This window comes from Adiantum capillus-veneris, chromosome 26 (genome assembly GCF_014529385.1).
Source record: "Adiantum capillus-veneris isolate H3 chromosome 26, ASM1452938v2, whole genome shotgun sequence".
NCBI lineage: Eukaryota > Viridiplantae > Streptophyta > Polypodiopsida > Polypodiales > Pteridaceae > Adiantum > Adiantum capillus-veneris.
This window is the reverse complement of record NC_140956.1, coordinates 53,569,913-53,586,976: the sequence shown is the minus strand read 5'-3', so window position 1 is coordinate 53,586,976 and position 17,064 is coordinate 53,569,913. Positions and strand designations below refer to the sequence as shown.

General features: G+C 44.9%; 1 protein-coding gene across 1 annotated transcript in view; it reads left to right on the top strand.

Moving 5' to 3' along the window:
* The first annotated feature begins 420 nt into the window (after positions 1 to 420).
* LOC147423467 (ubinuclein-1-like) overlaps positions 421 to 17,064 on the top strand; it is a 34,975-nt gene continuing 18,331 nt past the window's right edge. The window contains exons 1-4 of the mRNA XM_086501054.1: positions 421 to 1,360; positions 2,351 to 2,431; positions 2,549 to 2,632; positions 2,708 to 2,784. Of these exons, the coding sequence (XP_086357180.1) occupies positions 1,121 to 1,360; positions 2,351 to 2,431; positions 2,549 to 2,632; positions 2,708 to 2,784 (482 nt within the window). The 5' untranslated portion in view covers positions 421 to 1,120. The remainder of the gene's footprint in view (positions 1,361 to 2,350; positions 2,432 to 2,548; positions 2,633 to 2,707; positions 2,785 to 17,064) is intronic.

Below are 17,064 nucleotides of genomic sequence, written 5' to 3'. Positions count from 1 at the left end.
TGCTCAAAAAAATTAGATGTGTGTTATTTGATTATTTTTCCCTAACGTGGTGACAAGTCACACGAAGATTATAGTTAGGCGCCATTGTTGGGAAGAGGAGGGGCCCTTGACGAAGAGGAAAACTTGCTCATATTGCTAGTCAAGGACTCTTGTAGGAAGCCGTCGTGAGGCACGGGAGGAGTCCTTGTAGGACGGTGTCGTGAGGGAGGCGAGGTGACACACAAGCAATGTGGAGAGCCCCTTTTTTATGGGGGGGGGGGGGGGGGGGGGGGGGGGGTTCAATATGAGGTCCAATGCGTTGAGCACATTGAAGAGCATCTATTACAACCGTGAGCTTTGAGGTAACCCATCATAGGGGACGGAGGGAGGGGAGGGAGACTCGAGTATGTATGGAGAGAGAGAGAGAGAGAGAGAGAGGAGTGTCGTTGCGTTGTCTAATCGCTTACACGGTCAATTGTGACTGGTCTTAATTTAGAAAGGGGGAGGATGCGTACGCCGTGGCAAAGCAAGGGAAAGGAACGCATGTGTATTCCTACTTTGCGAGACAAAGATTGCGTATGCGAGAGCGTGAACAGCAGTTAAATCTTGGCAGCGTATCGTAGAGGGAAGATTTCTACGCATACGCGCATTGAACTCCCTAAGCAGGATCGCCCACAATGAGAGAAGCAACGCTCTTGCCACACTTTCGCCCATCTTGTCTGTTTTCTCTTCTTCAGCTGTAATTTTGCTTTTTCTCCAGCCGTCAAAATCATCGATTACTTCGGATTTAAAATCCGGCTTCTCTCGTCTGCCAAGAAAATGCACCTCCGTTTGCTTGCCGCTGCTGGCCTTTGCGTTTCTAGGCGAGCTTTAATGGAGTGCTTTTCAGCTACATTCTTGAAAGCAAGATCTTAAAGTGGACTTTTGGGCTCTTGTAACTTTCCTTGCATCATTATTATCAAGCGAAAAAAAGCCAGCATGTGTGTGCCAATACCATCAAAGCAACAGGGGATTAAACAGGTCTAAAAGGGTCTCAACATCTTCTATTCACTGTCAAGCAGCATGCTTCCATCAATAGTGAGGGCTAAATAACATGACCACATCAATATAGGGCGTGCCCTCTTCAATACCAGCAAGCAGCATGCTTGACATCACCACCAAAGGGACAGGGGTGTCCTGTTTTCCACAAGCTTCAGCATCAGCTTCCATAGCTATGCCTTTGAGGGATCGTTTCTATGTGGAGTTGAAGCCTGGAGAGACCACCTTTGTATCCTGGAAGAAGCTGGTAAAGGAGTCTCAAAAAACAGCAGGTTCCTTCTCCCCTTCTTCTGAGGCCCCAATTGGTGCACATCCTGCCCTTGAGGCCCGTATCGCCCCAGAGGTAAGTCCTTGTTATTTTAGGGTTTGAATGCTGATCAGAGAGAGCCTTGGGGTATGAGAGAGTTTATGTGATCTACATTGATGATCACATTCATGTTATGAAGAAAGGCAACTCGCTCCTTGGCTTATGCAATTATACTGATGATCATGTTATTTTATCAAGGCGTAGTATTGAACAAATGATGTACAGTACTTAGTTATATTGAGTGTATTATAATCCATCGCCTGTTTAAACAAGAACACGGTCTTCCTTCTCTTGTCTTGGAGCAATTTAAATCGGTGTTTACTTCATATGTTATCTAGGTACAATCCTTAGCTTGTCATGTATTCAAATTGACTTGATCAGTGTAGGAGAGCCCTTTAATGCATAATGCTGAATGATTATTAAAGACCTGTGTTCGTCTGGGAACTCATCTGTGAGTCCAGGGAAGACAATCCTTATATCAACAAATAGCACTTATTATTGGGCCATTAGTGTGATTTAAAAGCTAGCCCTCCCTGATGTATGCTCCTTTTGGTTGCTCCAAGCAAAACAATTTACTGATGCTTCAATGGGAGATGTCTTTGTTTATTAAGAAGTATGAATTCCTCTATGAAGCTAAGTTTTGTGCATATCTTATGTCACTTTCCATGGGTCTTTTGCAAGGGTCTTGATTGTTGAATATAACTTTTAGCCATGTACCGTAAGTCATCAAAACACGATACTGATTGATTGTTTCATTAGTATCCAAAGTGGTTTGGAGTACCTTTGAATGCCTGTCTTGGTCATTCGTGGGCCATTTAATCACGGTTTTTATCAAGAGCCAGATTTTGACGTGCCTGTTTTATTTCATGTCAGCTCATTTCTCTGCTATGAGGTCAAGTTGTAAACTTTAGTAACAAAGAATTTGCTTCAGGAATGCACGTTCATTCTATATAACTGTTTGTATTGCATGCCAAGTTTTCTTTGTATGTGTGTTTTTTTAACTAACTGCAATGGATCCACCTTCAGGCTGTAAAAGAAAAAGACCCTCTTCCACCTCCTTCAAACCGCTATAGTTCGGTTATTGAAAAAATTGAGAGGCTTTATCAGGTAATGTTCGGATGATTGGCTGTGATTTCAACAATATCACTATTATTGCTTTCCAAACAGCTAGCATTATGATTGTGGTCGGGGGTAAAATACTGAACATTGAGGCTGTTGGTGCAGGGAGGTAGTAGTGATGATGAGTTTGAGGTCATGGATGACGACAAGTATGACACACGAGATTCATTTATTGACGACACAGAATTGGTAATTGTTTATAAGAGCTTTGGTTTTGTGCTTAATATTTTGAGGCTTTTATAATTATGCCTGTTTTTTTTTCAGGATGACTACTTTTCTGTGGAGAAAGCAAAATTGAAGCACTCTGGTTTCTTTATAAATAAAGGAACGCTAGAAAAAGAGTAAGCTCAGTCCAGAATTCTTTTTGTTTGGTCTACACTATACATGTGTGAAAAAAAAAAACTATGTCACTTATCTTCAACTTAGCGCATTCTTCACTCGTACTATGACTTGAGGGAACTAGCTAGAAGAGAACTAGCCTCTTCTGTGTTGTCTACAAGTTCAAGCAGTGTTTTCAGAGCGTCAGCTGGTTGCTTTTCCAGTTGAGGCAGTTTACCACATTTGTAGAATTTTCAACAGTTTTCTTAAATATATGGTTCTTCCGACTGTGGAAGCGGTGTTACCACCTAATCCACCTGACAATTTGAGAGCTTCGACGCATAATCCGGGGGATTCTGCAACTATTCCACTGGGCAGTGGTTTCTGGCAGATGGTTGCAGGACGACCACTTGCACCACCTATGTCTGCGTTGCCTCCTCCACCACCTCCTCCATCACCATATCTGATTCGGAATGGTTATGGGTTTTACTTGTAGTATGTGGCTGCTCCTCCTCAACTGCCTTTCAAAGAGGGTGGATCCACAGTCAAGTTCTTTACTTTCTTTGGTGTCCACGATTGAAAGAAAGCTCTTTAGTTTCTACAACAATTTGTGAACATCTATACAATGCTATTCAGTGGTGGAGTTCTTTGTCCATCAAACCTCATGCTTTGAGGACTTCAAGGCAATATTTGCTCGTAGTTACCTCACCTCTCTTTCTGAAGTAGAACTTCTTATCGAGTGGGGCAATTTAATGATGGAGCTCTTTGTCTATTAATCCTCATGCTTCGAGGACTTCAAGGCAATATTTGCTCGTAATTACCTCACCTCTCTTTTTGAAGTAGAACTTCTTATGGAGTGGGGCAATTTAATAATGTCTTGTCAGAAGTGGCAACAAAATATGGACGTGTATGGCTTAAAACAATGGAAATAGGTGCTCAACCTCTCGTCTCGAATGGTGGACAATAGCAACTTCTGAATGTGACACCTCCGTGAGGAACCCAACTCCTAAGTCTGCAAGGATGTTGCAGGAGGAGAGGTCACCTAGGGCTGGAGAGGGCACGGGAAGGAGAGTGGGCAAAACACTAAGGCATAGAGAGAGGGAGAGCAATCTAGCAAAACGTTGCAGGAGAGAGAAACGCTAGAGAGAGAACACTAGCAAATGAGATTGATCTTGGGCGATTGTAACAAAGGGGCACTGGAGTCATTGTTGAAGACTCTCCTTTTTGCAAAGGACATGTCCTCTAGCAATGGCTTCTCACCACAATGATTGCAATGTCTTTGGGTGTTCAAGGCTTCCTGCTTTGCATCGATCTTCGAAGAACTTGGCCAACTCTGTATAACCTTTTGTTTCCCTTTGTAATCTCCAATTAAAGCCTAAATCATAGAGTTCGATCCATTTGGGTTTTGAATTGCTGCTCGTGGTCTCAATACCATTTGGTCCAACTTCTCCCACGTAATAGTATTCAAGCGTCCACTTGTAATCAATGAATAGAAACTCAAGTAAATGGCAATGTCCTCCAAAGCACTGCTCGTCCTTGTCGGAAGTATCTCTTTTTGCAATGCTTGCATGTTGATATGGGCCTGCATGGTAGAAGCACGGGCCGCACCAACTACACTTGCAAGGAAACACGCTTCAGAGGAGGAACATGCCTATGGGATAAGACTCCAAATGATCCCAAATCTGCTTAGCACTCGTCACGGCCTTCACATGTTCCAAGATCTATGGGGTACAATTTAAGAACTTAAATGATCGCACCCAAGCATTGACACGCTCCCAACGTGCTCCCTCTTTTGTTGTAGAGAGGTTTTGAACCTTCTCAATTACAAGGAACCCAAGAGCATACGAATCAAATAACGCCATCGTTGTTATCCTTGAAGTACCATAGTTGGTACCATCCACCTGACGTCTAGCTGGAAAAGTTGGTAGGGCTGGTGTCTTCACCATCTTTTCACCCCATCTCGGTTGTATAACAATCCCACGTAGGACTTGGCAATGTTCCAACACTATCTCCTTTGTGTCATCCATTGACATGTCGAGTATGGCTGTGTGAAGAGGATAGGCTCAAGTAATTGGAAAAAAGTGCTCCAAATCAGAAACAAATACAGTGACAAAACAACTCCAAATCAGAAACAAATAGAGAGACAAAAATTAACATCGAACCAATTGTTTCTCCTCCAAACCGCTTCTTCAGCTTCAAATCGGTGTCTATATGCGATCAAAACGATGGCTTCGAATCTGAAATCTACTGCAGCAGATGGACATCCCCTCGCTCCGGATTCTCGAAAACTTGCACTGGATGCAATGATACCAGATCTCTACTGCAAAAGCCAGCAAGCTATCTCCTCTTTGAAACCGCCAGAAAAGCACTGAAAACGCTGCAAAACACGCGCCAGGATCAGTTCTAACATAGCAGCTTTGATACCATGTCAGAAGTTGATAGGTGCAGCGGAAGTGATCGATGGTGATAGCTCAAGATGAGTGCTCAGTACTTACACAAGGTTCCTTTTACTTAATGAGGGAGATGTGTGTGTGTGTGTGTGTGAGAGAGAGAGAGAGAGAGAGAGAGAGGAGAAGGTTCTGTGAGTGAGAGAGAAAGAAGAATGCTATTGTGAGTGAAGGTTCTGTGAGTGAGAAAGAAAGAAGACTAACATCAGATAGGGTCCCAAAAGGGGCCTCCACTCTATTGCTAGAGTGGTATTTGCTTTAAATTGCACAAATGCTGAGACAATGGATCTAGATGCTGAAATGCTGAAGGGATCATGTGGTGGATGCTTGGATCTAAGAGGCTAAGGGCTGAAATGGGAAACGCTATGCTATCTGACTTGGATTTGCAATTGTGACGAGGCTATGGACTGATCTGCTAATGCTGATGTCGAGGGTGTGGTTGATGGGTTGAAGTCTGAAAACGCTAGTGAGTATAATGGATTTGAGGGCTGAATTTGCTAACTCTAGGGCTGATCTGGTATTGTGAGGCTGATCTGTTACTGTAGGGCGATATTAAGAGGTGATTCATATGCTGATAACTACGTAGGCTAGGTACTAATGCTAGGGTCCTATAATGTGAACACTCCTCAGTGCCTACACCTAGCAGACACCGATGATGCTCAGGTGCAATCAGAGGGTATGCAACTAATCTAAAGTGCCTGGACATGCACGTCCTATGTAGGCTCACAAAGGTGTCAAAACACTTCCTAGGCTATCCTAATCCCTAGAAGTAGGAGTTGCAGCTTGTCCACATGCACATAGGGTTAGATGTGCACGTGACATCCTCCCCTTTTAAGGTGAGGTACTGGTACCGTGCTACATGGCTTTCGACTCCGAGTAATCTACGAAGAAATCTTCATCAAGCCACATTGCCTCGTGGGTTCCTCGATACTTGAACTTCAAAAAGTACTTTTGTGCTTGCTTCTTGGAGCCATGCCAAAAGCGATACAGTAAAAATGTGCTTTGGCTCTACGACTTCAGCTTCGTCTATGATCTCGGGTTCGTCCTCTTCAAGTATCTCGTGTGGGAGATCCGAAACATAAAAAATGTTGTTAATTGACCATGAGTTAGGCAATCGCAATTCATAGATAGATCATATATCTATTTAATGACTGGAAATGGGCCATACATCCTAAAAGACAACCGAGGACACTTCTTTTTTACTTTAAGCAAAGGCTTAATGATTCTAAGATACACTACCTGTGGATGAAATGCATGAAATGTAGAGGAAAGTGTCACAAAGTGATGATGTCGCATGACCTAAAGGACAAACTCGAGACAGGGAGGATCAAAGCCCTATTGAAAGATGCAGAGAAGTGCTGCCAACTTGCAAAGCCTAGCCGAGAGGTTTAAAAATAAAGACCAAGGGTTTTATAAGTTAAAAGGATTCTATAGGATCTGGGGATCTTGGCTTTATTTTAATCTCTAGTGTCCCAAAGGCTCCCGTTCGACAGGGCCTAAGGGGACACTAGAGATTAAAATAAAGCCAGGATCCCCAAATCGCGTGGAGATGTTGATGTGGTAGAGCTATACGGATGTTCCGCGATTTGCGCTAGCTGCTGACGTGGCACCTGTATGGATTTCTGCAATTTGCGTTGGCTGCCCTAGCACCAACTTTTGGGACTCATGCTTTTAGACTTGAAGCTTTTCATGTACACTGCTTTTGGAAGGCCTAGGGCCTATAAATAAAGTGCCAGGGCCTCACTCTCTGGCAGATACGCTTGGGAGCATTGCTGAGACAAGGACCCTCGAATATTGTACTTTGTGAAGCAATATTAATAAAGAAATACCGAAAGAGGCGCCATTCTTTGGGGTCAATCTCTCAGTTTTGTTGAGTTCTTTCAGTTTGCTCTCGTGTGTTGTGGTAGATTCTCGACTTGGAGTGTCCCAAGTCTGTTACAGAAAGGTTAAACTTGACACTTGTAATGTGCAGCGGAAATGAAGGACGACGACGACGAGGTCGATGACGATGACGACAATGACAACGGCGATGTCGAGGCTTTTGGGCTGAAATCTGAAAATCATTGGTTCTGCTAATGGCTGAGGGCTGAATCGGTGATGAGGCGAAGGGCTGAAATTGATGGCGGGGTAGGGATGAATGCTGGCTGAAAAACGCTGATGCAAGGTTGCAAAAATGCTGGTACTGTTGGTCCTTGAGAGGCTCTGCTCCTCTTATCCTCTACCTAACTCTGGTGCCCAAGGGGCTTCTGACACCAATGTAATGTGTAGTGGCAGTGAATGTTGGTGTATGCTCAGGATAAGTGATCTGTCATGTGCGCACTTCACTTGCGCCACATGGACATGTTTCTGCCATAGTCTAGCGTCAGTCTTAGCGTAGGACTTAGCCTGGCACCTCGTGAGCCTCTAGCAAGACGTGCATGTCGAGGCCTCTCTTGCACAATACAGTCATTTCAACATGAGCATTTTCCAGAGCATAGAACCCTTTTTGCCAAAGTACACTTTTTTCACTTATTTATTAATAAGTGACTTTTGTTGGAAAAGTAGGTAAGGCAAATTGCAAAGAATCTATAAAAGAAACCCATTGGGCACTCAGTAGAAGCGGAGGAGGCAGTAGAAGGTGGTGCACCAAGTGTTCCACCCAGCAAGTGGTCTCTCTCTCAACAGTACCCAGCAGCACTAGCGTTTTTGGAGCATTTTTCAGCCATCAGCGTTTTTGCAACAGAACCATCCCTTTAGGCTCGTCGCATCCCCAATTCCATTCCCGGTAGCAGATCCTCGTGGAAAGCCATCCATCGTGACAGATTTCAGTTTTCAGCCTTAGTGTTTTTCAGCCTTAATGTCGTCGTCGTCGACACCATCGTCGTCGTTGACATTGTAGATCTCGGACTTGGCGACGACCCATCGTCGTCATCGTCATAGTCCCATCGTCGTCATTGTCATCGCCACAACACAGTACTGCATTTTCAGCCCTTACATCAGCGCCAATTCTCAGCCTTACAAATCAGCCAGCGTTTTCAGTTTTCAGTTTTCAGTTAGAACAGCCCTCGTCGTCGACATCGTTGTCATTGTTGTCGTCGTGGGCACAGTACCCTATCGCAGCAGATTCCCAGCGATCTCAGTTTTCAGCCCTAGCGTTTTCAGATTTTAGCCCTAGCCTCGCGTCATCATCGTCGTCACGGCAACATAGTCGTGTCCGTAACGGTTGTTGTTGTCGTCAACATCATCGTCTTCGACATAGACCAGTAGTACCCGTCGTTGACATCATTGTCGTTGACATAGACCATCAGCACCTCGTCACCGCCATCATCGTCATCGACATAGAACCTTAGTACCCCTTCAGTATCTTAGTACCCAGTACCCAACATCAGTAGCATCAACACCCATTAGCATCATCATCTCAGCATTTAGTCATTGTAGTAGCATTGTGCAAAAGTAAAGAAAGTACTTGCTCTACAACAAAGCAAGGGGGCCCTTGAGGGTTGGGACCCGACATCCCTGTGCCGTCTCTTTTCGCTCTCCTGTCTCTCTCTTTCTTTCAATTGAGTCAATCTTTCAAGTAAAGTAAAGTGTCCCTTGTGTTTGTGTGGAGTACTAAGTCCGAGCTAAATCCTTATTCTCTTCCGCTGCACCTGACATTATGAGTGAGTGCTCAAGGTTCCTTTTACTGAAGGAAGGGAGAGCCTTCCAAGTTCCTTGACTTGATGAGAGATTGTGCAATGACCGAACAAAAGAGAGTGGAAACTGTGAGAGAGTGCCGTGTGTGTGTGTGTGTGTGTGTGTGAGAGAGAGAGAGAGAGAGAGAGAGAGAGAGAGAGAGAGAGAGGACACCAAATGTTGGGTCCCAAACCCCCCTCCAAAATGTTGGGTCCCAAACCCCCCTCCAAGGGCCCCCCTCTTTGTTGTTACAGAGGTATTTTCTTTAGATTGCACGAAGTCTGGTACAATGGTTCTAAATGCTGTGATGCTTGACGACGACGACGTCCACGATGATGAGGTCGATGATGATGATGACGATGTCGAGGCTTATGGGCTAAAATCTGAAAATCACTGGTGTTGCTAATGGCTGAGGGCTGAATCGGTGATGAAGCGAAGGGCTGAAATCGATGGCGAGGGTAGGGCTGAATGCTGGCTGAAAAACGCTGATGCAAGGTTGCAAAAACGCTGGTACTGCTGGTCCTTGAGAGGCTTTGCTTCTCTTATCCTCTACCTGACTCTGGTGCCCAAGGGGCTTCATTTATAGGCCTTTTAGCCATTTGCCCCAACTACTTTTAATAAATGTCATGTCAAAGTCACTTATTAATAAATGACTTAAGTGATTGTTCATATGCCTATATGCTTAAGTGACGAAACTGTGCAAGTGAGGGTATGCAACTATGACCGGCTTGGACATGCACGTCCTCCTAAGTAAGACTGACGCTAGACTGTAGCAGAAGCTTGTCCACGTGGCGCAAGTGTAGTGCACACGTGACATCTCTATTTGAAACACTTGACCTTGGCAAACCACAAAGGGAAACTAATGCTTAATGAACAAACGTGCCACATATTGTGTTGTGACTGTGGCATTCCAAGGAATGAGCATGCAAAACTGATAGAAACGATCGACAATGGTTGGACATTGTGTATTCCTTGACTGCAATCTTTCTACTTTTTCTAAAGTGATATGTCTTTGTGCCCACCCGTGAGTGCATCGTGTGCAGTGTGCAATATGGATTTTCTAGGAGAAGGTAACACAATAAGACGGTAGCGAAAACACGAGACCCTTGTGAATGAGATAGTTGTTAGGCCATTGTGCAGCAAGAGCTTGCAACCATTGCTTACCAAACTCAGAATCTGTGTACTCATTTTTTATGCTTACAAAAGATACTCCACTAACGGTGTTGTGACGCTTCGTGCCCACAAGGTGAAGCTCAGACAGAACGCAAGATTTTGTGCATTATTATCTCTGAGACGGATTTTCGACCTGCTTGCGAGATTGTGTTCGTCAAAGCCATGGGCGATATGTATGTCTGGTGCGGACTTCAGAGGGCACATTAAGTGCTTGGGATGCTTTGATTGATATGTACACCGAATTTTGCTTTGATCAATAAGGGTGCTAAAAATTGGGTCTGGCACTATTTAGTCAATATGTAAGCCATAAGGTATGCTTGGCTATGCTTTGGTTGATATTTATGTCGAATGCAATGGGAAGTCACTTTGGAATGTCATTACTTGGAGCACTTTGATTGCGGTATATGCCAACAATTGCACCATGGAAGCCGGAGGCGAAGGTAAGGCATTTCCCAAATGCCTTTACCTATGCTTGGATCTTAAAGGTTAAGCTCGACAATGCTTTGGCCGACATGAAAGCCAAAAGTGTTGCCCAAGGCATGTGAGTGGGCGCCAATAACTTGTTAAAAATAACGCTAAGGTTTCTTTCTAAAAATAACGATGTGTAGAGCTGTTAAAAAAAGGAAATGAGGTGCAATTAAAAAAGAGAAATTGGCGTGTGTAGAAGAGGGGGGGGTGGAAGAAGTCTGCAGCAGAAGACTCGGTTGAGTCTTTAGCCTTCTCTGCATTTTTTAATGCCTCAGAAGCCTGCGGAGCCGCTTTTGCAAAGGACCTCTTTGCTGAATTTTTCTACGCCTCCTTTCACGTTGCCTTGGAATCCACTGTCTTCTCCCTTCAACAAGGCATGACCAGTTTTGGCAACTTCCATAAGCTAAGTAAGGGTGGCCACTTTACAATTCGTGAGCCCTTGAGGCATCCTGCAACAATACTTCTCAATCTACTCTGTTAGTGGCACAAACCTGTAGGAGGTTATTGAGAGCAACCCTTTACAGAACCTCCAATTGTACTCCTCTAGGCTCTTGCAAGTAGCCACAATGAGTTGGTGCCAATCTGTCATGACATCGGCTTCAAATTCGTTTGACAGCCATGTAGATTAAACATTTGCTTGAAGTAAATCCAAGTGGCGGGTGCCTGTCCTTGCATCAACAATGTCGTCCACCGTGAACGCGCATTTCCTTTCAAGAAAGTGGCAACTTTCATCTCTTCCCCCTTTGCACATATGATAATGCCCCACTAGTTGGGCTACTCAAATGACCATGTAAAGTTCTATGGGTTTTATGCGCATTTGCTAAGGCAAGAGCCTTCTGAACAGGAACCGGATTAGCTAATTGCTAATCCCTCACAGGTACGCAGAGTTCCATCGCGAAAGACTGCGAATTTGGAGAGTTTTAGTGTGAAACTCGTCCAAAGCACGGGGGCCTGTCCCATTGCGTGCGGGAGCTCCTAGGAATGTGTAAACGTGTTTCCTCCGCTCAAAATGATCCAAAACAGAGAATTACGGCCTGCTGTGTTTATTTGCAGGTTTAGGGTTTCGCACCTAAACTGCAAGTTAACACCAAGGAAGCCTCGGGTAAGCCTTGGGGTGGTTATACAGGAGTTTGGGTACTTGTCAGTGACCAAACAGAAGATTACAGCATGCTGAAATTCAATTACAGCTCACCGGAAAGCTTCTAAAATGCAAGGGAATCTGTCCTAGACATGTACTTTTGACCTATAGGGATTTTGGTGCTGTTATGTTACCGAAATCAAGACGGAAATCTGCAATTTCAGCCCTTGACAGTTTTGGACAGCTTGGTGAGAGCTGGATCTAAGCGTTCGGATCATCTATTTTCAATTGAATAAAGAAATATTGAAAGGGGCGCCAGTCTTTCGGGCCTACAGGGTGTCGGTCTTCGTGTGTGCAGTGACATTCTAGTCGTTGGACACATTTGTGCTCTCTTTTCTTCTAAGTGCTCTGTGCAAAGTTAACAAGTAATATACCTTGATGAATCCAGGATAAGCCCATATTCACCCTTAAATTGAATTAGTACCGCCCTCTACTGTGTATTGGCTGGCTATATTTTTTGTTTTTGTTTTAGGAGTCGGGGATGGGTACTCTCGGCCGTTTCCCCCGCGCACCAAAAATGCACGAGAAAAACGACCGAGACTTCAATTGCACCCAAGCTCCTAGGGAAAATGCTTTTGCCACTAGTTTCCCTTGGGCTACGTGAGGCTTCGCTTCCCCAATAGGCCAAGAATATCTACTCTCTTAAGAGCAGTGCCCTTGAGAGATCCATCTCGCTGACTGGTAATGGGCATGACAACGACCAAGAACTTTTGGTTAGAGGCCCAGGTACTGTGGGACTTGCTTCGGCCTTCCTTTTGGAGTTTTCTCCGCTAGGTAGCGTATCGCTCACCATGCTAAATTAGTAAATTGCCCTTGTAAACCGTCGGTTTTCGCAAAGGAAATGCCATACCCGCTTGGAAGGGTGTCGGCTCACAGGTGGCGTCCGTTGAGATTGGTGATGTCCCCCTTTCATCTCCCAATCCCGTTTTAGCAAGGTTGGCCTCCCCGTGGGGCAAGGCACTTGAATGGATCTCGGTGCTTATTTGTCTTCGCTTTGGGAGAATAATGTCATTTTCCTCGAGAGAGATTGGAGTATAATAGTAAGCATAGGAAGGAAGGCATCACCCCTCCATCCGGGTATGCATATCAGTCAAGTACCGGGCACATCCTCACCGAGGAACTTCGCCACAAAGACGTGCCTTGCGGTTCCGTTCCTTGAGTGCGGATCACGGTGTACCTAGAAGGGTATCCGCTTCCTGCGAGGCTCCCCACCAAGGAGGATAACGGTCATCTCTTCAAGGTCCAACGACGGGTCGAAATTGTTGAAGGTGGAGTTGAACAACGCACCCTAAGCTCATCAATGGCCGAGCAGCTCACCAGCAAATGCGAAAGCGAACGACCTCTAACTGGGAGCACAATGGATAGACACTATGTTCGTGCCTCCAGGTGTCAGCCAGTTAAGCCCACCTACTCTCGATAGAGCCATCACTCTCTTCCTTCCTATCAACGACAATGCTCCTAGTGAGCTGTAGCAGGTATCCACGCGTTTGTTCATAGCCGGCCGTCTTTTAGGGTTCTAACTCCAGTCACAAACGCCTCTCGTACCACTTGTCCCATGTGTGGTAGCGAATTGAGCTAAAGTCAGCCGCAGGGATATACTTATTCATCCAATCCTGGTTTCTGGTTGTCCAAGCCCACTTCTTGAATGTTTGGTTCTTAGGCTTCTTGTTTACCAAGGAGCCTATCCAGGTGGATGAAGCCGAGCGGTACTTATTAAAAGTCCTAGCTCGTTGTTCCCCACATAATGCAGGTACGGGTGGGATGTTAAACTTGTGATGGAGAGTTGCCATCCCCACAAAGGTCGACCTTGCTCCCTTAACGAGCAACAGTCGTTTGTTATATGGTTCAATTGTCGTTATAGTCAGTTTTTCTTCAAAAAGTGTAGCGTGGATTGTTGTGGGTGAAAGAGACACAAAGCTTATCAATATGGAAGAGAAGAGAGACCAAGTACCTGAAGAGGGATCTTCCTCACATGGCACACAAAAAGTTCCTTCAACTCTTCAAGTGGATAGGTTGTTTAGAGCTCGGTTGCATAGCTGCATGGAAATTTTTCAAGAGTTGGCTAAGAATCCAAGGTGCTTACAGGCTCATACACAAGGTTTACAGGCTTTGACACAAGGAATGTCCGAGCCATTGCTAGCATAGGAGATTCCCATGCACAAGGGTCTCTTGATGCTTGAGGAAAAGCCCATGAGATTGAGCAACCATCGATGTCCATTGATCCAAAGCAATTTGCTTTACGTGGACAGGAACCGTTTGTGAATGGTCAAGGGAGTAATGAACAGATTTTGCGTTAGACCCTTCCATTACCTACTTCATATCTTGGTTATTGCGGAGGTGGTTCATTATTTCAAGCTATGGCTGGACCTTCCATAGGTTTGTAGTCCTATATGCCAAGGAATGTGTTCGGGACAATGCAACCACGCATGGTTAACCCTATGTATGGGAACATGAGTGTCCAACCATGTTTTCAGGGTGCCTAGGTCAATTTCGAATGTTCGGAACACAATTTGATATGGCTGGGTTTTTGCAGCCATATGCCCAAAATGCAGATATGACAGGTAAAAACAACTGCTGGAATGGTCAATTTTGGAGCTTGTTGGATTCCTCTAACCTAAAACTACATGCACGCCATACCAGATGCCCATCGTAGTGTATTAACATCTGTCAAAACGCGTATATAAACCATTTATGCAAGAGGGTTCCAAAACTGGATGACATGTCAAGCCATTGAAGAACGGAGCCAACCTGCAGATTCCGGCCAAGAAGCCTAAACCCTAAGTGAAGAAGCAGAAGAAGTTTATCGACTTACAATGTCACAAGACGGGCACCACGTGCCAACGGAAAAGAACAGACTGAAACAACTTTAAGCACTTTAAATAACAACCGAACTGTAAAAGATGCATGACACAAGATGGGGAGTGGCGAAGTTCTACCCCAAGAGAGCACTGGCCCCAAACGTTGTCGCCCCTTTCGGTATTTCTTTATATTACTTGAACATGCCGATACTCGACTTGCCGATCCCGGCCAAGGGGCCTAAACCCTAAGAGAAGCAACAAAAGCAGTAGAAGAAGATCCAACCAACTTAAGGTTCTCGTCCGATGGGGCCTAAAGTGTCAAAAAATAAAATAAAATGTAGAAGCTGATGACGTGGCATCCTGTATGGAATTTTGAATTTTACGTTGGTTGTTGACGTGGTAGATTGTACGGATTTCCACGTTTTACGCTGACTCTTGACGTGGTAGAGCTGTACGGATTCCTGTTTTTGTGCTAGCAGCTTTTTGAGCACTTGCTTTTGGGCCAGTTGCTTTCGAGTCTAAATGTAACAGCTTTTTATGGCCAAGGGCCTTTAAATAAGTGCAAAGGGCTCAGTCTCTTGCACGCTTCGGTGAGAAGGTGCAGATCACGAGTACCAACGTTGTACCGAGTTCAAGTAATATAAAGAAATATCGAAAGGGGCGCCAAGGTTTGGGGCCGGTACTCTCTGGAGTGGAATTCCGCCACTCTATGTCGCGTGTGCTCTCTCTTTCAATTTCAGTTGCTATTAAAGGTCTAAAAGTTTGTTCTTTTCTATTGGCACATGGTGCCCGTCTTGTGACACAGAAAGCTGATGACGTGGCACATGTGTACAGAGTTCCGGATTCTGCACTGACATGCTGACGTGGTAGACCTGTACGGATTTTCGGATTCTATGCTAACATGCTGACGTGGCAGACTAGTATGGATTTCCGCAATTTGCGCTGGCTGTGTCGACATGGCACCTGTACGGATTTCCGCAAAACGTGCTGGCAGCTTTTAGGTGCTAGGGCTTTTGGGGCCATATGATTTTGAGTTTGAAGCTTTTCATGTAAATTGCTTTTCATAGGCAATGGCCTTTAAATATGTGCAAAAGGCTCAGTCTTTGGCACTCTTTCGGGCGAAGGTGCAGAGCGTGAGTACCGCATTGTACAGAGTTCAAGCAATATAAAGAGTAACCGAAAGGGGCGCCAAGGTTTGGGGCCAGTGCTCTCTTGGGGTGGAACTGTTGCTAGCTAGCTTTATCTTACAGAAAAATAATTCTGAATGAATTATTGGATTTATAAGTGAGAGGGTTTTCTCGCTTGGAACACCAAGAAAATAATTTTAAATGAATTATTGGAATTTTAAGTGAGAGGGTTTTTCTCACTGGAGACATCTGAGTACAGAGTATCCCTAGTGCGTCATTCAAAGTAATGACAAGAGCACTGTGAAAGGGAATATCCGTAAGGCCACCAGGAACGGGTACTTCTGATGCGTCACAACGGATGGGTGACAGGGAACATCAGTAAGAAGTATTCGACCATCCGGGAACGGACATCTCTGATGCGTCATAGGATGGGTGACATAGAGCATCGTGAAGGGGGTTGTACCGTAAGTTCGGTAGGAAAGGACTAGGTGATGGGTATTCTTGATGCGTCACAAGGTGGGTGACGGGTGCATCGGAAAGGGATATCCATAGTTGAGAGGAAATCCGAACTGGAAAGAGGAATACGCGTAAAGACGCAAGTACAAGAATAAAGATGGGTTCTGAGAAGCTTTTCTTAAAAAGCGGAATATTTTAACGAGTTTTCTGGGAAGAGCAAACGCTTTCCTGCGAGGAATCTATGTCTGCATTGTATTCGTGCATGTGGTTGCATCTAGGGACGCCTGGGAAGTGTTGTGAAAAGCATTGTTTTAAACTTATAAGGTTTTATTGAGTTTTTGGCCAAGTTCAGACCAATTTTAAAATATGTCGGCCGTCCACTTAATAAGTGGGCAGCCACTTAGAAAATAAAGCAACAAAACTAGCCAGCGAATTCTCTCTCCCTATTTCGGGTAGAACAGCCAAAAAAAAAAAAGAAGAACGGCCGCGATCTCTACGCGAGCAGCTATTCGTGCCATGGCCAAGGAGATATAAAAGCACCACATGCCCTCATTGAAAGAGGAGTTCCCAACGTAAGCAAGAGAAGACTCTGCCGCCAGATAACGCAAGAGATCGCGAGACTACGAAGCACAGAAGTCGCTCTTCTCGTGCAAGAGCGACATGTATCTATTGTGGATTCGCCATACGAATTGTTGTCGCGTGTTTGCGTGTGTGTTTGCAGGTACTTCATTGCAAAGGATAAGCAAGAAGGCTTCGGCCTACGCTTGGGAGTTCCGGGAACGGAATTCGGAAATTGTCTGCGGAGTCTCCACTCCCGAGTACAGACGGAAAAAGGATTGAGAGCTCGTCTCTTGGATTTCCCTTACGGGAAGGAACGACCATCGAGTCAGAGAATTAGAACGGAGGGGTTTTCTCCGGTTCTTGTGCTTGTAAAAAGATTCTCCCTAATAAAGGATTCTCCTTAAGGGGGGGGACGAGCCCATCTTCTGGTCCCCACTACTGTGTCGATCTTCTCACTCTCTCTCTCTCTTTCTATTTATTT